We start from the raw sequence: 22,993 nt of genomic DNA, 5'->3' as shown, positions 1-22,993 counted from the left end.
ATGGTTTATATACATTATTGGTTTTGAGGCACTCATGCCATGCTGTTCTGTTAGCTAGACCAGGTATTCCCAAACTGGGGTACGCGAAGCCAGTGAATTCTATATGGTACATCTAGATGAGTCAGCAGAAGTGGTGGGCCTGACACAGCTCCTGGTATATGTCCGTTACATTTATGGGGGGTCAATTAAGGAAGACATCCTCCCACACGGGTACGCCAAAAAAAAATGTGATTCACATTTTTTTTAAATCATTTTTTAAATTTTTTTTCAAAAAATGTTTCTTCGCATTTTCAAACAGACTGACTAGCCATGTTTCACTGCCAAAAATAAAATTAAACCATCTAGTGTTCAGGGAAATAACAACACTGTCAAATACAGGTAGCCTAGTCAAATAATGAACATCCAATCACCTTAACCGTTACTCTCTCGTGGGTGAAACCTTCAGTCTTGCGCAGACATTTAGAAACGAAACATGGCAATTAAAAAAAATAAGCCACAAGTCTTTTGAGCGAGAGTAAGACATGTATAAAAGCAACAGATACCATTAAAAAGAAGGGGCTAGGTGGAAGATTTAGGTGGAAGATTGGCCACCCGTGACTTTTTCAAACAGTGGGAGGCATAAAGAAATGCCTACGGCTTTGTACGCAGCGGCAGGCTTGCATGTATTGGAGTTCTGATGATTGTGTCGGAATCAATGTGTGTAAAAAAAATTGCCTACAGACGTGTCCACTTCTACTGAGAGTATTCACCACCACTAGTGGCAAGCATCACTCAAACGGTGGTAGTAATGCACGTAATTTATGAAAGTTGCCAGATCTGGGGAGCGTTACCAAAAAATCTTTGCAGCATTGAAGGTCCCCAAGAACAGTGGCCTCCATAATTCTTAAATGGAGGAAGTTTGGAACCACCAAGACTCTCCCTAGAGGTGGCCGCCCAGCCAAACTGAGCAATCGGTGGAGAAGGGCCTTGGTCAGGGAGGTGACCAAGAACCTGATGCTAATGCTGACAGAGCTCCAGAGTTCATCTGTGGAGATGGGAGAACCTTCCAGAAGGACCAACATCGCTCCATCTCTCCGCCAATCAGGCCTTTATGGTAGTGGCCAGACGGAAGACGCTCCTCAGTAAAAGGCACATGATGGCCAGCTTGGACTTTTGGCACCTGAAGGACTCAGACTATGAGAAACAAGCTTTTCTGGTCTGATGAAACCAAGATTGAACTCTTTGGCCTGAATGCCAAGTGTCATGTCTGGAGGAAACCTGGCACCATCCCTACGGTGAAGCATGGTGGTGGCAGCATCATGCTATGGGGTGTTTTCAGCAGCAGGGACTGGGAGACTAGTCAGGATTGAGGGAAAGATGAATGGAGCAGAGAGATCCTTGATGAAGTCCTGAGCACTCTGGGGCAGGTTCTCAGACTGGGGCGAAAGTTCACCTTCCAACAGGACAACGACCCTAAGCACACAGCCAAGACAACGCACGAGTGGCTTCGGGACAAGCTTCTGAATGTCCTTTAGTGGCCCAGCCAAGTCCACCCGGACATCTCTGTAGAGACCTGAAAATAGCTGTGCAGCGATGCTCCATATCCAACCTGACAGAGCTTGAGAGGATCTATAGAGAAGAATAAAATTAACTCCCCAAATACAGGTGTGCCAAGCTTGAAGCGTCATAACCAAGAAGACTCGAGGCTCTAATCGCTGCCAAAGGTGCTTCAATAAAGTACTGAGTAAAGGGTCTGAATATTTATGTAAAGAAGGTATTTCAGTGTTTTATTTTAACCTGTTTTCACTTTGTCATTGTGGGGTATTGTGTGTTGATGAGGAAAACAAATAATTTAATCAATTTTATAATAAGGCTGTAATGTAACAACAAAAAGTCAAGGCCTACTCAAAGGATGGTCAGTAAATGGGACCTCACTCAGTAGTGTCGAGTCATTTGGGAGGTTTAAGAAGGTAGGGAATGTCATTTTAATTCCGATCAGGTATGCGTCTGTGACAGGATTTTATACATGGCGCTGGTACCTACTCCCTGCACATGCTACAACCTCTTCAGCTCAGTCAGACACATGAAGTACATGGGGGCTTTGATGCCCACCCCCGTGATCCTCTTCAGCTCCTCCATCAGAAACCCTGCATGACCACCTGAGGCAACAGAGTCCCAAAATACATTTCTGTGGCACTTGATCTTCTGGCCTGGTTGAGGCTGGACAGAGGAATCTGTCTCACGTAGCTTGGATTACTTTCTGACAGCATGGCCAGACACCGTCCAGGAGGGAAGACTTTCTGACACCATGGCCTGACACAGCCCTAAGAGAAGACTGACACCATAGCCAGACACCGCCCTGGAGGGAAGATTTGGGCCCTGGAGGAATGACAAAAAGAGAGCAGAGGTTTGACTAGTAAGTAAATCTATTGGAATTGGTAATGGTGTAACTCTTTTTAGGATATGTTATTAATAAACCTATTCTACTTTCTTGTTGGCATTATCAGAGTTTACCTGTTCTTCCCTGTTGCTGTGTGGAGGATTGAAGGTATGTTGTGTGGCTGAACTACTGCTGTGGGGAATTTCTTGCTCTGGGAAATGAGCTGTGAGATGAAAGACAAAACCCATCATCAAAACCAGTCAGCACAGAAGGTAAAATAACATCTCTCTAAAAGCCCACTTGGTAGTACAGACACTGAAGCCCTTGCACCCCTATCTGTGCACAGGAAAGGCAGTTCCCACATCTTCTACTCCACAAGTCTCCAGTGCAATCACCTTAAAGAGGTCCTGTGTGACAGAGCTTAGGTCCGGCATCTCGGGACCGAATGGCTCGGGGTAATCCCCTCACCCGCAGGGTACCCAGGTTGGATGCCTGGGTGGAACCGTCCGGCTCCAGGATTGAGAGGGGGGCTTTCCTGCCCCATGCTCTGCTCCCCACGGGCTCCACCACCACCCGTCTACAGTCAGGGAGAGAAGGGACAGTGAGGCAAAATAGATACTCCAACTTAACTATAAGTAAGCACTAAAGTGACTTTATAGCAGTTTCACCTTTGAAAGGGCAAAGTTGCCCAGAAAGGACTCTATGCTTGGCATCTCTGGTGTAGATTTTTTCCACTGTACATCCAATGATCGAGATCTCTAGGACATTATATAACCAGGCTTGATTGGCGCCTCTATTGGAGGTTGGAAGTTCCAAGTGATCTTGTTCTTCATCTGCCTGTGTGCGTCTCACCCGGCAACATGACAGTTACTCACTATATTTGAGTGCAATTTGTAGTTATGTCTATGGTCCATGCCTCCATAAATACATAAATAAACAGACATGTTGACAGACTGACAGTAATACACATCTTTCTGTTGCTAAGGAGCCTGTTGATGTACGGGATCTCAAATACTGGGACCTCAGTGCGGCTTGGGTCACTCTCTCCCTGCAGAAAAGGGGACGTGGATGGGCTTTGATCTTCAGACCTGGGGTGAAATAAAATGTATTCACCTGCTTATCACAAACGGACAAAAATGTCACAAAAATAGTCCCAGGCAGTGTCAACATCGGGAGTCAGACTTCCATGATCTGCACCATAGTATTGATAGAGTAAGAACGCTTGCTCATCAAACTGTCTAAAATGTATTTAAAAAATATAACAGGGTTTGGCTTTGGTAGTTTATGTATTTCTAACACAAGCTTTTGCATAGCGATCACTCACATCATTACAGAATATCCCAGTCAATGTGTATTTGTGAGGGGTATTCGTTAGAATGGCCAATAGTGTTGATTTTTTAGGTGCTCTGGGATTCGGTCTTGTAGGAGCATTCATTAATTGTGCGAGAGTCACAGTACTTTAAAAGAGTCCGATACAGACGTAAGCATGTCTCAGTTCAAATCTCATAAAATAATGAATTCAGAGTCATTTAGCTTCTGTAGGACAATAGAGAGTTTAGTGTGTCTCCCGAAGCCGAGGGCGGTCTGTAGCAGCCGACTACAGTGATGTGGGAGTCCTTATATACAGTTGAAGTCGGAAGTTTACATACACTTAGGTTGGAGTCATGAAAACAAATTTTTCAACCACTCCACAAATGTCTTGTTAACAAACTATAGTTTTGGCAAGTCGGTTAGGATATCTACTTTGCGCATGACAAGTAATTTTTTCCAACAATTGTTTACAGACAGATTATTTCACTCACTGTATCACAATTCCAGAGGGTCAGAAGTTTACATACATTAAATTGACTGTGCTTTTAAACAGCTTGGGAAATTCCAGAAAATGATGTCATGGCTATAGAAGCTTCTGATAGGCTAATTGACATCATTTGAGTCAATTGAAGGTGTTCCTGTGGATGTATTTCAAAGCCTACCTTCAAACTCAGTTCCTCTTTGCTTAACATCAAGGGAAAATCAAAAGAAATCAACCAAGACCTCAGAAAAAAATTGGAGACCTCCACAAGTCTGGTTCATCCTTGGGAGCAATTTCCAAACGCCTGAAGGTACCACGTTCATCTGTACAAACAATAGTACGCAAGTATAAACACCATGGGACCACGCAGCCGTCATACCGCTCAGGAAGGAGATGCGTTCTGTCTCCTATAGCTGAACGTACTTTGGTGCAAATCAGTCCCATAACAACAGCAAAGGACATTGTGAAGATGCTGGAGGAAACATGTACAAAAGTATCTATATCCGCAGTAAAACGAGTCCTATATCGACATAACCTGAACGGTTGAGAGTGGTGCTGATGGTATTGTTGGTCTAGTCGGAGTCACACTTTTGACCTCTTTTTCCGCAGCAACCAGTGATCCGGGTCAACAGCATCAATGTAACAGAACTTTCGTCGCCCCGGGCTCGAACCAGAGACCCTCTGCACACACAGACAACTGAAGCATCGTTACCCATCGCGTCACAAATGCAACGGCCCTTGCAGAGCAAGGGGAACAACTACTTCAGGTCTCAGCGAGTGACGTCAACGATTGAAACGCTTTTAGCCCCGCACCACCGTTAACTTGCTAGCCATTTCACATCGGCTACACTAGGAACAGTGGGCTAACTGCCTTGTTCAGGGGCAGAACGACAGATTTTTACCTGGTCAGTTCAGGGATTTGATCTTGCAACCTTCCGGTTACAAGACCAACGCTCTAGGCTACCTGCCTGTTGGCGCATTAGCTGCTCCTTCACAACAAGCCAGTTATGTAAATCATTCTCTAAATTATTATTAACTACAAGCAGCTCATCAGGTACCACATTGAGGCCGCTGACCTCCGAGTGCAGCTCATGCAGAACTCGCACTGCACCCTCAGTGCTATGATCTGAAACAGTTTTACAGCACGTTACACAACAAAGTGACAAAGTGGACTGACTCTTCTGCCATACACCTATCAAAATGGTTCTGATTCGACATTTGGCCTCACCTCTACCCAGTGGAATATAAATTACATCTAGTTTCAAAGGTCATTTGGCATCTCGTCATTATATAGCTACTGTATCTCTGGTGGAAGTATGTTTCATACATTCTTCGTCGTAGTTCTGGTGTGCCTGCTAAAGACCGGCAGTTTCAATCTTCACGGCTAGGTTTCGCAGCGAAAAAAGTGCCTACGAGTCAATTTGTTAGCAGATGTGTTTCTAAAAGTAGTATCGTTATCCTGAACTGCAATTTAAACAACTTTCGCTGTCTGTTTAAATTCATACAAGTTGGCACAGGAATTTGGAGCCACTTCCAAAAATAGTTTTAGTATTTACTATTCAGGACTTTCACCACCGAAGAAGAGAATGCATCTCGAGCTAAATGCAAAACTGCCACCTACCGGCTTCACGATTAAATACATTTAGTTACAGAATCAAATCAACGTTTATTTGTCACGTGCGCCGAATACAACAGGTGTAGTAGACCTTACAGTGAAATGCTTACTTACAGGCTCGAACCAATAGTGCAATAAAGGTATTAGGTGAACAATAAGTAAAGAAATAAAAACAACAGTAAAAAGACAGTGAAAAATGAGAAATGAGCAAGATACTTTTTTAAGAATTCTGAAGTGGACTGACAATATCATCATGAAGAAAAACATCAAAGGCAAGAGTTCATAACACACTTCAATATGAACATTTGTAACATTCATGACAAAAAAATGTCTATCCATCTATTCATTTGCAATAAGCTCACTTCCTTTACTTATAACCCTCTTTAGCATGAGGACGATTAATAGAGCTAGGAGGTGGAGGAACCTTATCAGATCGCTGATTATGCTGGAGAGTGTATAAATACTGAGGAAACCGTGAAGGTCACCACAGACCTGACGAAGAAACCTTCTGACTGGTGAGTAATGGAGTAACATGTCAACTTTCTATAATCTGAATAGCATAAGTATTTACAGAAGATTATGGTTGGTAGATATTGGCCTTCTGTATTGACTACACTGGCGTATTGGCCTATAATTAGATCTATTTCTCTTGATTCCTCAGCACCAGAATCAGCGGGCTATTTCAAACTTAACAGATATTTAGTAAATAAAACCATTTAGTTGTAGCGATGGCAATGTTCGGCAAGGTGCTGGAGCCGGTGGGCTACATGCAGACCATGAGGACTTTGGTGGAGGGCATCTGTACCTACCTGGGTGGCAGTGCCTCAGCTGAAGAGACAGACCTGGCCAGGAAGAACCTGGACTACATAGACCAGGAGCTGGCTGCTGCAGGGCCGGGCCTGTTGACCGACCAGGAGGTCCATCGGCTGGAGGATGACCTGGCCGTGGTCTATTACCAGCTGGGCGCGGTCGTCAGGGCCCAGTCTGAGTTCACCAAACGGGAGACAGAGGTGTTTCTCCAGTATGTTCAGGAGCACCGGCTGGAGAGGCAGCTGACGGCACTCCACAGCCGGCTGATGGGGGTGTCGGTCCTGACAGACCAGCCGACCCTGCTGGAAGAGCTGGTCCAGAGCCGCAAGCCCAAACGCTGGGAGATGAGGGAGTTCTGTGTCAAGGTCAGTGGGTCAGGGAGTGGTCAGCCATCAACACACAATTCTCAACAGGCAACAGAGGTCATCATGTTACATTCTCAATTTCTCTAACCAATTAATGTGTAAATCACATTCTTTGGTTTACCAAAATTATCCATGAAGTTCAAAGAACAGAGTTGCTTGCCTGGGCACCATGCCTTATCTGACTGTCAGACTAAAACAGTTTGTAAATAGACATGAAGCTAATGCTTTTCTACAGTCTTAGAAAAAAGGGTTCCAAAAGGGTTCTTCGGCTGTCCCCATAGGATAACCATTTTTGGTTCCAGGTAGGACTATTTTGGGTTCCATGTGGAACCCTCTGTGTAAAGGGTTCAACATGGGACTGAAGAGTTCTACCTGGAACCAAAAAGGGTTATTTAAAGGGTTTTCCTATGGGGACAGCCGAAGAACCCTTTTAGGTTCTAGATGACTCCTTTTTTTCTAAGAGTGTAGCCTACTTCCAGATCTGGCACTCAGCCAAATTATTTCACCCCTAAACATTTTACACTAAAATAGTCAAAGTTACTGGTTGTGTGTTTTATTCAAAATAGATAGTGATAATTGTAATGCAGTTGCATATACAAAGTTCACCCCTATCTTTTCCAACACTTGGTACGTCACACTGAAAAATGTATGTGGAGAGACAACCTTATTTCACCTTGCAAGAAATACAAACACATCTGTTATGTTAACCTTGGATAACTTATCAGTCACAAACATTGCAGCAAAATGTATGAGACTGATTAAATACAAGCTATTTTGGGCACTGTGTGATCTTGAAGGATCGTCCCAGCCCCTGCTGTTGAAGCAGATTTTTTCAATCATATACATTATCGTGAATATTGATGATTGAGAAAGTTAGACACAAAAATATCATATCCCCCCCCCCGCCCCCCAGTGTAACCTTCCATTTTATTGTAATGGTGAAAGGTCTTGGGGGAATGATGTGTTTATCTAACTTTCTCACTCAACATTATTCACAAATTCATTCAGAATTATCTGTAATCATGGTAGCATCCACATTAATGTACAAGTGTTTAGAAACATTGTATTCTTCTTTACAATCAAAGTAAAGAAGAATACATTATTTACCGTTAATTTCTATTGGGCATAAAATCATCTGAAACACAATCAAATCAAACTGCAAATTCGTCCAACAAATTGAGTCACAAGCTTGAAGTGGTCATTGCGGTCTCTGAATATGGAATCAAACACTTAAAGTAGTGAAAAGTTAATACACAAGTGAATTTGTCCCAATATCTTTGGTCCCCTAAAATGGGGTGACTATGTACAAAAAGTGCTGTAATTTCTAAATGGTTCACCCGATATGGATAAAAATACCCTCAAATTAAAGCCGTCAGTCTGCACTTTAACCTCAGTCAGTGTATGATGTCAAATCCAAAGTGCTAGAGTAGAGAGCAACACAAATGTGTCTCTGTCCCAATACTTTTGGAGCTCACTGTGTATGCTATGCCTCTCCAAATGCTGATTCTTCAAGATGCAGTCTGTTCAGTAAAGTAGACCACCAGTTAACTAAGGGGGGCAACACTACTATTATTTAATCTCCTGAACATGAGTCACATAGTCATAGCATAGAACTTGGGTTTTGTTATATCAGCCTCTCTTCCTTCCTCTTGCAGGTGAATTTTGTTCTAGGCACGGGTCTGCTGTGCCTCTTCACCCAGGCCTTCCTTACGGGCCGAGATCAGGCCCTGCTGATGAAGACCTGGTCTGAGCGCATGGGTGCCCTCTACAGGAAGATGAAGACCACTGGGGGTCGCTGTTCGGGCTACTTCCTACAGCAGGCGGAGGAGGACGTGCGTCAGCAGCTGCAGGAGGCCATGCAAAGTCGTTCAGCTCCCGAGGAGGCGGCAGCCGGCATTCTAAAGACCCTGGAGAAGAACTACGACTGGCTGCGCTGGGCCGTCATGGTGCACCCTGCCATGGGGCCCTTGGAAGAGGATGGGGGGGAGGGCCAGGGGAACACACTACAGCCCAACCATTTCTTGTCTGTGTCATCTGAGGCACCATGCCCTCATGTGGTGGCCTGCTACCGTGACACGCCCACCTCACTGGACAAGAACCACATCCACCAGCTGATCGTGGACCTGGAGTGGAAGATCCCCAACCCACCTCCAGAGGTGTACGCTGCCATCGAGGAGGACCCAGGGAAGGCCCGACGCTACCTGGCCTCTCGCATGCTGAAGAAGCTGCAGGAGGGGCTGGGCTCAGCGGTGGCTGTCCATGTGGTGCCGGGCAAGATGGAGATGAAGTGTAACTTCCCCCAAGCCGCCTACTACCTGTACGAGTACAAACATAGGCTGGCCTCGGGCACCTTGTGTGTGTTTGGATAAGCGAGAGGGGGGCTGGCTAGTCTTGCAGGCTTAGGTTCAGCTGCTGCATCTGCTGGGGCTGGGCACACATGAATGAATTCACTACTTTAAAAAAACTCCAGATGTTCAGTCAACTGAAACTATGTTTCCCTTTTTATTTCCGCTGTTTCATAACCAAATGTTTTATGTAACTGACATTTCTTCACAATAAACGATTAGAAAAACAAAACAACCATTTTAATCATTGCCTGTCCTGAAATACATTCTCAGTTAAAGCAACAATATTGTGTGGTGTTTGGGATCCACCCAGATCTAGAGTATAACTATTAGTAATCCAGACTATGGGTTGTATGATGCACAGCTAAACATGTATTGTGGATTTGCTAAATTTGAAGAAATAAATATTCATAAAATCTTTATACATAAAGTATAATACAATTTTAGACCAGTCTACACAGTACCAAGTCTGAGCTACACTATACATAAGTGGTCACATAAATGGGCACACTGCACTAGAGATGTATCACATCTTCCTTGTCCTGTTGTGCATACTTTTCCATGTCCCTCCTTATGTCAGGGAAGCTCTGTAGAACCCTCTGGAAGCGATCTGAGGACAGGGAGAAGAGCTGGCACGTGGTCAGAGCTCGCACCGTGGCCAAGCGCTTTCCCTTGGTCATGAGGCAGGTCTCTGTAAACCAGTAAGGCACAGAACACAATATACATTTATTAAAATGCATATCAGATATGCCCACTGTTCCTTGTCATATCCTGCATAGTCCCAGGGATGTAATCAGCACAACCATGTAGAACAGAAGAATAAGAATAACTTGTGTTGGGGGTTGGGTCTTTTTCAATTATGCAAGAAATGGATGAAGGATGAGGTTTGACTATCAGAATTTCAAGATTACCCAATCTCTTGTGTGATGGCCTGAATAGAATGATAGTCTGAATGAATGATGCTGAAATGAGCTACTCGAATGTGAGCCTGACCTCCAAAGTAGTCGCCGTCAGCCAGCTCCTGCGGGAAGGAGTCTGTTTCCACCAGGACCTGGCCGTGCTCGATGAAGAACATGCGGTCGCCGGGCGCGTTCTGGTGGAAGATGACATCATCCTCCTGGAAGACCTCGTGCTGAAACTGGAGGAGGACGGTGTTCAGGAAGTTGACATCTCGGTTCTGGAACATGGGTACGTTGTTCAGCAGGCTCGAACACATCACTGTCAGAATCTCCTGTATAACACACACCAAGCTTTTCTTCAGATTGTTTCATAATAAAGTTGCACAACTAGACAGACAGATTCCACTATTAAACACAGCTGTAATAACCTAAGGAAATCACAGTTAAGTAGAATGTAGCTATGTACTTCATGTAGTTACGTACTTATACTTTCACCGAACAAAAATATGAACGCAACATGCATCAAGATTTTACTAAGTTACAGTTCATATAAGGTAATCAGTCAATTGAAATAAATAAATCAATAAATTAGGCACTAATCAATGGATTTCATTGGGAATACAGATATGCATCAGTTGATCACAGATACCTTAAAAAAAAAAGGTAAGGGCGTGGTTCGGAAAACCAGTCCGTATCTGGCGTGACCACCATTTGCCTCATGCAGTGCGACACATCTCTTTTGCATAGAGTTGATCAGGTTGTTGATTGTGGCCTGTGGAATGTTGTCCTACTCCTCTTCAATGGCTGTGTGAAGTTTCTGGATATTGGTGGGAACTGGAACACTGTGGTACGCGGCGATCCAGAGCATCTCAAACACGCTCAATGGTTGACATGTCTGGTGAGAATTTAGACCATGGAAGAACTGGGAAATGTTTTAGCTTCCAGGAATTGTGTACAGATCCTTGCGATATGGGGCTGTGCACTATCATGCTGAAACATGAAGTGATGGTGGCGGATGAATGGCATGACAAGGGGCCTCAGAATGCATTCAAATTGCCATTGATAAAATGCAATTGTGTTCGTTGTCCGTAGCTTATGCCTGCCCATACCATAACCCCACCACCACCATGGGGCACTCTATTCACAACGTTGACATCAGCAAACCGCTCACCCACACAACACCGTTGTCTGGCATCATACCAGGTACAGTTGAAACTGGGATTAATCCATGAAGAGCACACTTCTCCAGCGTGTCAGTAGCCATCGAAGGGGAGAATTTGCCAACTGAAGTCCCTTGCAACGCCGATCTGCAGTCAGGTCAAGACCCTGATGAGGACGATGAGCACGCCGATGTGCTTCCCTGAGATGGTTTCTGACAGTTTGTGCAGAAATTCTTTGGTTGTGCAAATCCACAGTTTCACCAGCTGTCTGGGTGGCTGGTCTCAGATGATCCCGCAGGTAAAGAAGCTGGATGTGGAGATGAAGGGCTGGCGTGGTTACAAGTGGTCTGTGGTTGTGAGTCCGTTGGGCGTACTGCCAAATTCTCTAAAACAACGTTGGTGGTGACTTACAGTAGAGAAATTAATATTACATTATCTGGAAACAGCTCTGGTGGACATTCCTGGAGTCAGCATGCCAATTGCACGCTCCCTCAAGTTGAGACATTTGTGGCATTGTGTTGTGCGACAAAACTGCACATTTTATAGTGGCCTTTTATTGTCCCCAGCACAACGTACACATGTGTAATGATCATGCTGTTTAATCAGCTTCTTGATATGCCACACCTGTCAGGTGGATGGATTATCTTGGCAAAGGAGAAATGATCAATAACCAGGATGTAAACAAATCTGTGTACAAAATTTGAGAGAAATATGTTTTTTGTGCATATGGAACATTTCCGAGACTTTTATTTCAACTCGTGAAACATGGGGTCAAAACTTTACATGTTGTGTTTATATTTTTGTTCAGTGTATATTTTTTACATTTGTACATTATTATATAAGGTCTGCCTAATGTAAAGTGGGACCTAAAGACACAGTGAATACAGAGAAGTTGTATAAAATAGAATAGAATATGACTGAAGTACCTCTCTCAAAGCTGAGGAGACTGAAATTAGAAAATTCTTCTCGTCAAACCATCTCCCCCCATAGCGGGCCCCGTAGTACTTGTTGATGCGAAGCCGAAGGTCATTAGGAAGCTTCAAGAAAGTCATGTAGTCATCTAGATGATTCATCTGTAGATTATCAGACATTATGGCCTTTGAATGACATGCCATTACAGTTAAGTGACATATCAATCGAGTTCCTTTCTTATGTGATCAAGTTTAAACCTGAGTCATCTGTGTTAGCTTTATGAGCTAAAGCCCAGGCATTAAATCTCCATTACACTTAGAATACCTTGTTCTTGTAGGCCTTTGCTGCTTGGTCTACGTTGGTTATTATGGCAGCAGCGTTGGCCACCAGTACAGTGTACATTAGAGCCCCAGACAGCATACTGGTCATGACCACCCACAGCTCCACCTCATCTATGGATCAGAAAACCCAGTGCACACAAATACAGTGTAATCATTTGCTATTAAACTCCACGCACTCCAGTCTTGGAGTAGCATCAGTCTAATAGAATATCACCAGATTATGAACAGTCCTTACTTGTTGGTGACTCCGTGGAGCCATAGGATATTTGGATCATATGAGAGAGAGCCCGAAACACTCCAAAGGAATACTTCTCACCAACCGTGGCATTCTGTAAAATACCACATTGTTTACATAGGGTGAATTAACCCTTTCAATGCAGCTGAGACCTACATTTCAGTATATGTGGGGCTTACCATCAGTTTCTCTCGTCTGACCCAGCAGTCTGATGGGAACTCCTCCAGCATCGGGACAAAGTACTGGATACAACCGTTCCAGTGGCACAGCAGGAACATCATCATAAACAAAGACAGTATGCGGAAGAACAGTTGAACATACTCCAAGTTGGCATTTGAAACCTATCAGGAAAGGAACAAAGGCAAATTATTAAACATGATGCCACTAAAAATATTGATTGGACTGCAAAGATAACCTAGATGTGGATGTGTACGCCAAACAAAAGCACTACCCCTGTACATGTTTGTATTGCTTCGTGGCCAAATGTATTTGTAGTACAAGGTTTGACTTTGTGGGGATGTGCAGCATACATATCAGAACTTACCTTCTCAACTTCATTGAAGAAGCGGACAAGCCTGGAGACTCTGAGGAGCCTGACGAGGCTGATGATTCGGACAAACATGAGAATCCGGACCATTCTACTGGCTTTGGAACCTGAGGTGGAGGTGTCACTGTGGGATTGTAACTCCTGTCACAATAAAAATACACAAATACAAATACATATTTTAATTCCATTATCTTACATTAGACTGGAACTACTGTATAACAGCGTGATGCTGGAACAGTTGGAGTGATTTATCATTACCGCAATTAATAATATGTAGCCAATTGGGAATGCTGCAATCACATCGGGTATGAACCAACTCTTTAGGTAAATCACACTGATCTTTTTGATATCCAGGATAGCCACCTGCGGAATTGAATAACAGACAGTAGATGTTCAGATGATTGATATTAATGATTGGCAGCATGCTTCAGACAAATGAATTTCAACCATTCAACGGAAGCTAAATGTTTTGGGATTCTGGCCAAAATGAAACGAGACAGTGATGCCATCCAGAATGTACGTCATAAGCTATTAATAGAGAAGTGCATTAATATAAACTTGACAGGGTAGTCAATTGGCCAAACTTTCACATTAATATTTTAAACCAACTTGGCCTGAAACTGAAACAGCATAAAGCACTAACTGGTTCTTGATCAGCCCCCTTATTTGCCCATTTCCTTTTTATCAAATAACGATGATCCACAGCCATGTTTCATTTTGTTTCATTACTGGTGCACTTCAGGACATATTTACTAAGCATCTTGGTCCTAGGTAAAGTTTGTGCCTGTTATTTTCATGAGAGAATTTAACATAAAGGAAACCTAATCTATAAATAGTTATCTGTAAATTAATCTTCTTCTCAGAATCTTTATCTTCCAAATTTGGAAAATTCCCTCTTGCAAATAACAGCTGCAGGCTTAGCACATGCGCCAGGGGTTCAGTTAATCTGGCCCCTTCTGTGTATTGAAACTAATACAGATAGGGCAAATTGGGATTGCATGCTCGTGGAAGGGGATTATAAAACTATCACAGATTGGGACTGGTCTGAAAATACAGTGAAGTCAGAGCCACGTTACCTCACTGTCCTCAGAGATGATACCCATTCGAAAATTCAGAGCCACATCCATCAGAAACAAAGTGTCCGAGAAGACATTGAAACCTTCCCAGCCCACTCCACTGTACCCGTCTAAGAAAGCTATCTCCATGGGGATCCCAATCAAATTCAGGAATGTGATGGCAACCATACACATGATGTAGTAACTCCTACAAGACACAATAACAAAGGGTTTGCATATTAAAGACATGCAGACACGCAGTTCTTAGAAACACTGTTTGAAACACCCTTTCGTGTTTTCTTTGGCAGATACCTAAGCTCTTTGCTGTCTTTGCAAACTTTGCTGTGTTGTGCTTTGACAGGCAAACAAAATGCCAAGGCATCCCCAAGGTCTAACTTGTTGTTCTAGGACAGACAAAATGCCAAGACATCCCCAAGGTCTAACTTGTTGTTCTAGGACAGACAAAATGCCAAGGCAGCACAAACAGTAGTTAGAGAAGAATACCTTATGGGGCTGAATGGGTGGATGACCCAGACTCCACTCTGCAGCTGGCGTATACATTCCTTCTCCACAGCTATCTCGCTGCCGTACACAGATAGAGATTGCCTGTTCAGCTGAGGCAGAAAGACACCTCTCCAACCACAGGTGCTGGCTGTGCGTCTGCCGACAGGGGCTTGGGAGTTCTCCATCCCAGAAGGAGCACACAGTTCCTCTGTTCAGCCGACCGAGCTGGCCATCCTTCCCTGGGCTGCTGAAGAGTCGCGTCTAACTCAGTCTTTTTGGTCACAGGGTAATTTTCCATCACAGCTCCTGTGGCCGGGGCTTATTGAGGTGGTGTAGTGGGAGGAGAGTAGATGCCAGACCTCTCTCTCTCTCTCTCTCCCTCCCTCCCTCCATGGGAAACATATGTTTATATTGCCAAAGCAAGTGAAATAGATAAACAAAAGTGAAATGTTTTTTTACAGACAACATTACACTTACAAAAGTTCCAAAATAATAAAATGATTTCAAATGTCATATTATGCAGTGTTGTAATGATGTACAAATAGTTAAAGTACAAAAAGGGAAAATAAATAAATATTGGTTGTATTTACAATGGTTTGTTCTTCAGTGGTTCCCTTTTCTTGTAGCAACAGGTCACACATCTTGCTGCTGTGATTGCACACTGTGGTATTTCACTCAATAGCTATGGGAGTTCATAAACATTGGAGTTGTTTTCGAATTCTTTGTGGGTCTGTGTAATCTGAGGGAAATATGTCTCTCTCTCCCTCCCTCCCTCCCGGCTGATAAACTATTGAGTATCTCCACCATGCAAGCATGAATTAAGCCCAATCAAAAGACGAGTCTGGATGACATTAATACTAAATACAATAGCTGGTTTTGAATATCACAATTAGTATCATCTGAACTAGACAACTAGGAGGGCACAGGATGAGTAGTTTAGTAATTGTAACAGTTGACCATTGATTATGAAAAATAACGACTCTACTTTTGGTCTGATCTGTTACCCACCAGCACCTCCTCCAGTAAGATGGGAATGAGGGAATCGAGTTACACACAACGGAACTTTTTTTCCATACACAGTGCCGGCTCCAGGCATAAGTGACATAAGGAATCATGGAGTAAGCATAAAAGTGTTAAACAAATCCAAGTACATGTTATATTTGAGATTCTTCAAAGTAGTCATCCTTTGCCTTGATGACAGCTTTGCACACTCTTGGCATTCTCTCAACCAGCTTCATGAGGTAGTCACCTGGAATGCATTTTTTAACAGGTGTGCCTCAACATTGGGATTAGACACCTATAAATAAAAATGTATATACTGTAGCATACAGTGAGGGGGTAAAGAACTACATGCAGTTCAACTAGTAATGTAATTACATTTTGATGTAGCTTGGTGGTAGTTGAACAAAATGTCATTATTGGTAGTGTACACCATGTAGTGGTGTAGCTAACTACTGGAACTATACATTACTTATTTTTTTAAAGAACAGAAAATATGGGTAAAGTAGGCAAGATTTCCTTTTTTGGCATCAGACCTGCCTAGTTCTTACTTGAAACATAGTCTTTGTGTTTAATAGGCTAAATTACGCATCAGACTCCAGAGTGATCTGTCTTGCAATTTGTAGTCCATAACATTTCCGATATGATCATTTTTCACAAAGTAGTGAACTACTTTTTCAAAGCAATTTTAGTTAAGTCAATTATACTGTATGTTTTAATAGGGTAGCTCTAGCTTAACTTCTTCCAGTGTGAAGTAATTGGTAGCTTGGTAAACTATATTTTCAATGTAGCTTTGAATCACTGAAATGCTTTCTAAGTAGTAACTATCAAATTAGTAAAAATCTCATTTTAAACAGCTTACTATAAGATTTCACCTTTCTTATAACTGTAAAATACACTGCTCAAAAAAATAAAGGGAACCCTTAACACTTAAACAACACAATGTAACTCCAAGTCAATCACACTTCTGTGAAATCAAACTGTCCACTTAGGAAGCAACACTGATTGACAATAAATTTCACATGCTGTTGTGCAAATGGAATAGACAACAGGTGGAAATTATAGGCAATTAGCAAGACACCCCCAATAACGGAGTGGTTCTGCAGGTGGTGACTACAGACAACTTCGCACATCAATGCGAGCTGTGGCAAGAAGGTTTGCTGTGTCTGTCAGCGTAGTGTCCAGAGCATGGAGGCGCTACCAGGTGACAGGCCAGTACGTCAGGAGACGTGGAGGAGTCCGTAGGAGGGCAACAACCCAGCAGCAGGACCGCTACCTCCGCCTTTGTGCAAGGAGGAGCAGGAGGAGCACTGCCAGAGCCCTGCAAAATGAACTCCAGCAGGCCACAAATGTGCATGTGTCTGCTCAAACGGTCAGAAACAGACTCCATGAGGGTGGTATGAGGGCCCGACGTCCACAGGTGGGGGTTGTGCTTACAGCCCAACACCATGCAGGACGTTTGGCATTTGCCAGAGAACACCAAGATTGGCAAATTCGCCACTGGCGCCCTGTGTTCTTCACAGATGAAAGCAGGTTCACACTGAGCACATGTGACAGACGTGACAGAGTCTGGAGACGCCGTGGAGAACGTTCTGCTGCCTGCAACATCCTCCAGCATGACCGGTTTGGCGGTGGGTCAGTCATAGTGCGGGGTGGCATTTCTTTGGGGGGCCGCACAGCCCTCCATGTGCTCGCCAGAGGTAGCCTGACTGCCATTAGGTACCAAGATGAGATCCTCAGACCCCTTGTGAGACCATATGCTGGTGTGGCTGGCCCTGGGTTCCTCCTAATGCAAGACAATGCTAGACCTCATGTGGCTGGAGTGTGTCAGCAGTTCCTGCAAGAGGAAGGCATTGATGCTATGGACTGGCCCACCCGTTTCCCAGACCTGAACCCAATTGAACACATCTGGGACATCATGTCTCGATCCATCCACCAACGCCACGTTGCACCACAGACTGTCCAGGAGTTGGCGGATGCTTTAGTCCAGGTCTGGGAGGAGATCCCTCAGGAGACCATCCGCCACCTCATCAGGAGCATGCCCAGGCATTGTAGGGAGGTCATACAGGCACGTGGAGGCCACACACTACTGAGCCTCATTTTGACTTGTTTAAAGGACATTACATAAAAGTTGGATCAGCCTGTAGTGTGGTTTTCCACTTTAATTTTGAGTGTGACTCCAGAATCCATCCATGGGTTGATACATTTGATTTCCACTGATAATTTGTGTGATTTTGTTGTCAGCACATTCAACTATGTAAAGAAAAAAAGTATTTCATAAAAATATTTCATTCATTCAGATCTAGGATGTGTTATTTTAGTGTTCCCTTTATTTTTTTGAGCAGTGTATATATTCTTATATTTAGTGACAGTACAAATTTGGCCCCATTTCATATACTGTATCTGACAACAGAGCATTTTCTGTCCACCATTCTAATGTCTGCAGACATCAACTAAGAACAGGGTGGCTGAGAATACATTCAACTTTTAAGCACACCCGGACGAGCAAGGGCTATCAGGGTCTTCGGAAAAGGCCATTGCTATTGGAATGGAAATGAGGTTCACAAATGTGATAACACCATGAATATGACATAATAATGCCTGTAAAGATAAACACAAATGGGTTAGCCAACATTTTGAAGACAAATCACAACCAACCACCTGTCTTTCTTGCCAAACCATACAAAAAAAGATTGCAGTTAGAGTGCAGTATAACTGCAGTACACTGCAGTATAACTGCAGTTATTCTACAATTACTGTGTCCAAAATACCACAGTCAACTGCAGTTACTGCAGTTTCAAAACTGCAATATTTTTTGTATGAGCATTCAAACTTACAATGAACATGTTATTAAGTGCCTCCTTGAAGGAGGGAGGTGCAGGAATCAGGAGCAGGAGAGCAAGGAAGTCCCAGTGGCACAATAGTTTATTCCGAAAGTCCCAACTCAACAACAACATGGGGGGGAATACGCCCAAACGAGGTCGCCACACACAGGGAAATAAACGATACACACGGGGGAGAAACCTCTACTCCTACACACATACCAAACCGGTACAACTGCTGTGTGAAAGAAAAACCCTGTGGTGCAGACACGCACCCCTAACACAGTAACCATAGCAAAACAATCCCGCACAAAGACTAACAGGCAGCGGAGGTAAATAAACCCACCAAAATCAACTAATAGGACACGGGTGTAAACAATTACAGACAAACGAAAAATGGATCGATAGCAGCTAGTAGGCCGGCAACGACGACCGCCGAGCACCGCCCAAACAGGGAGAGGAGCCACCTTCGGAGGAAGTTGAGACATTTTTTATTCAACTGTTAACATGCCCATTGGTACAAAAGTATCTTTTAACAAACAAAAATAAGCGTGTAGCTAGATAATCATTATGTGATTTATTATACGTTTATTTCAGAGGGGTCCTTGATCTCAGCCTGTAAAGACCAACCAGAAACAAGGTCTTAGTACCCCAATATGGGGCAAGCACTGTAGCTAGCGTTAGCTGCAGTGCTTGCCCCATATTGGTGTACTAAGACATTGTTGCTAGCTAAGGTAGCCAATTTACCAGCGGTGCCCATAGACGTAGAAAGACATCGCATCAGTATCTGTCCCATTATGGCGTCTCTGAGAGCAAGGGCAGCGCCAGACTTTTTCACTGGATGTATAAATCTTTAGCATCTGATTGGCATTTCTATTTACCACCAAATATGGGGATTAAAGAAAGGCCAGTGGCCGGCAGTGGGAGAAGATGGAGCGAGACATTCTGCAAGTTTTCATCTATGAAATAGTTGATCTCAATACAGTTCCCAAAACTAGAATCTGTTACGAACAGTGGACTAAGTTTTGTAGACTTTGCCAAAGTTTTTAAAAATTACATTGTTTAGAAGGAGTGCAAGGGAAAATGTTGTTATTGCACACTCACGCTTTACAGAGAAGACATTCCCTTATGGAAATATGCAAATAACTGTTAAAACATGCCAATAGGATCTTGCTAGCTAGTGCTTGGCTCGTCCCATCTCCTTGCTTGTTCTACACACTATCTCTAATTTACTCCCATTGGAAAAGACAGGCTGTGGTCTATCTTGGGTTAGACATACAAATGTTTGGCATAGCAATTGAGGCCATCTCCATTTTGAAGTAGTCAATTTTATTCTTATGCTACTTCTATGATTTGGCAAACAAACTGAAAGGGTGCACACTGCCACTGTGTGTTGTTTGAACAGGCATAAAGCCAAGGTTGGCCACCTGCAGTTATGGAATGTTTCATAATGTGTTTGGAGTTACCTTTATATCTAATAAACTATGTAAAGTTTACACTTCCTTTTCTAATTATAATGTGGGAAGGTCAAGATAATGAAAAACTAGCTACCAAATCTATTCATACATTTTGTGGGGGGGGGGAGAATCAGGCCTATTTCTCCTTGCCGTTATCATTGACCTTAAAAAAGTAAGATGGGGTCCCTGGGCAAGAAAAGGTTGAAGACCGTTGAAGTTTGGGCAGAGAGGAAGAGGTGAGGCAAAAGGGTTTACTCAGGCCATAATCTGTTCACGAAAATAAGACCACAAAGTGAGCAATGTTTGTATGGAGGTCAATTTGGTCAATGAAAAATATAATTGATAATTTGCTACGTCAGGCTTATTTGATCTAATATAAGTTTTCTTAATGGTTAGGTTGTTACGAATGCACTGATATAAGTGGACGCACAAAAAAACGTGATATCCGAGTTGTGCCTGTTGTTCTCAAGCGTATTTGCCCTCTCATTTGCTATAATGGTCCCACCTGATCTTGCCTTCTCCAACCTGCGTTCCATCTTTGAGGACATGTATTTCCATTTTTAGAGCGGTCACTCTACTATCTGGTCAATAAATAATCTTTGGTATGGGTAACTGCATACTTGGAGTGTGTCTGAAAGTGGGCGTTGCCAAATAAGTGGGTGGATCAACAGCAATGGGTGTAACATCAGTGGGTGGATCAACAGTGATGAGTGTAACATCAGAGTGGTATAATACAAAGAAAGCTAGATCTACTCAGGCTTTTATAAAGCTAGCCAGCTTCACATTCCAGCTCAGGCTTCATTCGTACTACGACGGTGGATATTACTTGTCTGCCCCCACTAACTCTAACAGGCTTGTAACTGCGAGTGAAAGTAGCTAGTCAAATGCCAAACTCTTCATTGAGACAATGGGTTAAGGGAGGAGGATTGGAGGGAAAGAGAAGAGGTTGAAAAGACTGAGGAAGGCAGAGGATGGGTGTGAATCTGTTGAAGCTAGCAATAACAAGGGAGAAGGTGTTTTGAGCAAGATTGGTGTCAAGTTCAAACAGAGTGAGCCGGACACCAGTTCGAGTTCTGGAGGTGAAATGGAAGGGCTAGAAGGTGTTGTGTGGAGCTTTGAGCCTTGCATTGATGGACATCGTTATGATAAAGATAAGTTTAGTCCAGAGATTAATGAAGAGGGTGGAACCATGTCTTCTGGCTCATTCATGGGTGGTTTCAGGTTGGTTGGAAAATATGGTGGGTGCTTTTGTGTCGGTGAAGGCAACCCAAAGTGGTTTGTTTGTGTTTCTTCAGATCAGAGGGCGCAGAAACTTGGGAAAAGACCTGTATCTTTATTTGCACTTAGATACAGGGCACTGTTAAAGGGAGTGATTTCTGGGGTAGTGTGGAGGTGGAGCAATTGAAAATGAAGATGCCTGGGGTTTGTGATGCCCACAGGTACAGCCATCAGTGGGCCTTAGAGGCCACCCACTTGGCAGCCAGGCCCATCCACTGAGGAGGCAGGCCCAGGAAATCAGAATGAGTTTATCCCCACAAAATAACTTTATTACAGACAGAAATACTCCTCCGCATCCCCACCCCCCGTCAGATAATCCCACAGGTGAAGAAACTGGATATGGAGATCAAGGGCTGGCATGGTTACACGTGGTCTGTGGTTGTGAGACCGATTGGAAGTACTGCCAAATTCCTTAAAATGATGTTGGATGCAACTTTTGGTAGAAAAATGTACATTATACTCTCTGGCAACAGCTCTGATGGACATTCCTGCAGTCAGCATGTGAATTGCACGCTCCACCAAAACTTGAGACATCTGTGGCATTGTATTGTGTGACAAAACTGCACATTTTAAATTGGCCTTTTATTGTCCCCAGCACAAGGTGCACCTGTGTAATGATCATGCTGTTTAATCAGCTTCTTGATATGCCACTACTGTCAGGTGATTATCTTGGCAAAGGAGAAATGCTCACTGATAGGGATGTAAACAAATTTAGAGAGCATTGATATAAAATGCATGCTCCACTTTCAAGTTGAATTTTCACTTGTTGACTGATGCTCTGGCAGTGGCTGCTAGGAAGGGAGAAACAGCAGACCAGAAGACTGAAGCCAAGGCAGCACTGGTCCACACCTGCCCAGTCTGTCGGGTGAGTAGTATTGGTTGATACTGTATGTGCCTTTAGGTTCCTCTCTATGTGTAGGCTATTGTACTGGGCCCCGTTTCTTGATAGTCATGGAACAGTCTTGTTTTAACATGCATCTTTCCTACAATGGCAAAAGATGTAACATGCGTTTCCCAAAACACCATGCAGAGAGAACATTTGCTAAGTGCATCGTTGAGTCATGTGTCGATACTGATATGATCAAAAGAAAGGCAGCACTGCTCTCGAATCAGCTTTCTCCATTCAAATCTTACCTTAAAATTTGAATTATTCCACAATACTGACAATGGATCAGCTCCTAGAACAATATATTATCAACTATGGCTGCAAATATTGAGGCAGCTTATTCTGATGCTTAGGTTACTGAGTATACCAAGCATTAGGAACACCATCCTCATATTGCGTTGCACCTCCCCTTTTGCACTCAGAGCAGCCTCAAGTCGTCGGGGCATGGACTCTACAAGGTGTCGAAAGGGTTCCACAGGGATGCTGGCCCATGCTGACTCCATTGCTTCCCACTGTTGTCAAATTTGCAGGATGTACTTTTGGTGGTTGACCATTCTTGATACACGTGGGAAACTGTTGAGTGTGAAAAACCCAGCATTCTTGCTGTTCTTG

The 22,993-nt window shown here is 43.5% G+C and overlaps 2 protein-coding genes and 1 long non-coding RNA gene across 10 annotated transcripts; 1 reads left to right on the top strand and 2 right to left on the bottom strand.

Moving 5' to 3' along the window:
- Positions 1 to 1,940: 1,940 nt before the first annotated feature.
- Positions 1,941 to 5,733, bottom strand: LOC110501676. Of its 8 annotated transcripts, none has more exons than XR_005038809.1 (5): positions 5,479 to 5,733; positions 3,381 to 3,447; positions 2,755 to 2,936; positions 2,494 to 2,582; positions 1,941 to 2,358 (listed from the first exon to the last, which is right to left on the bottom strand). It is a non-coding gene; the product is annotated as an uncharacterized LOC110501676 (long non-coding RNA). The 8 variants fall into 8 exon arrangements; XR_005038810.1 differs by lacking the exon at positions 5,479 to 5,733 and adding an exon at positions 4,333 to 4,367; XR_002470236.2 differs by lacking the exon at positions 3,381 to 3,447 and having other exon boundaries at positions 5,380 to 5,733.
- On the top strand, positions 4,400 to 9,518 carry LOC110501675. The gene is made up of 4 exons (XM_021579399.2): positions 4,400 to 4,461; positions 6,154 to 6,281; positions 6,428 to 6,941; positions 8,597 to 9,518. Exons 3-4 carry the CDS (start codon positions 6,495 to 6,497, stop codon positions 9,308 to 9,310), a joined length of 1,161 nt encoding a protein of 386 aa, XP_021435074.2. The 5' UTR covers positions 4,400 to 4,461; positions 6,154 to 6,281; positions 6,428 to 6,494; the 3' UTR covers positions 9,311 to 9,518.
- A 105-nt stretch (positions 9,519 to 9,623) lies between these two features.
- LOC110501674 (potassium/sodium hyperpolarization-activated cyclic nucleotide-gated channel 1) lies at positions 9,624 to 15,343 on the bottom strand. Its single transcript, XM_021579397.2, has 10 exons — positions 14,940 to 15,343; positions 14,457 to 14,643; positions 13,639 to 13,743; positions 13,378 to 13,521; positions 13,013 to 13,174; positions 12,834 to 12,927; positions 12,582 to 12,709; positions 12,272 to 12,418; positions 10,280 to 10,517; positions 9,624 to 9,977 (listed from the first exon to the last, which is right to left on the bottom strand). Exons 1-10 carry the CDS (start codon positions 15,122 to 15,124, stop codon positions 9,802 to 9,804), a joined length of 1,566 nt encoding a protein of 521 aa, XP_021435072.1. The 5' UTR covers positions 15,125 to 15,343; the 3' UTR covers positions 9,624 to 9,801.
- Between the last annotated feature and the right edge of the window lie 7,650 nt (positions 15,344 to 22,993).

Source organism: Oncorhynchus mykiss, chromosome 22 (assembly GCF_013265735.2).
Source record: "Oncorhynchus mykiss isolate Arlee chromosome 22, USDA_OmykA_1.1, whole genome shotgun sequence".
Taxonomy (NCBI): domain Eukaryota; kingdom Metazoa; phylum Chordata; class Actinopteri; order Salmoniformes; family Salmonidae; genus Oncorhynchus; species Oncorhynchus mykiss.
Note: the sequence above shows the minus strand (reverse complement) of the source record. Positions and strands in the feature narration are given on the sequence as shown.

Coding starts and splice junctions, on each gene's coding strand:
- LOC110501674 (XM_021579397.2), bottom strand. CDS start 15,124: ATGGAGAACTCCCAAGCCCCTGTCGGCAGACGCACAGCCAGCACCTGT. Junction 12,928..13,012: donor TCAGACGAGAGAAACTGATG/GTAAGCCCCACA, acceptor GGTATTTTACAG/AATGCCACGGTTGGTGAGAA. Junction 12,419..12,581: donor CAAAGGCCTACAAGAACAAG/GTATTCTAAGTG, acceptor GATAATCTACAG/ATGAATCATCTAGATGACTA.
- LOC110501675 (XM_021579399.2), top strand. CDS start 6,495: ATGGCAATGTTCGGCAAGGTGCTGGAGCCGGTGGGCTACATGCAGACC. Junction 6,942..8,596: donor TGAGGGAGTTCTGTGTCAAG/GTCAGTGGGTCA, acceptor TTCCTCTTGCAG/GTGAATTTTGTTCTAGGCAC.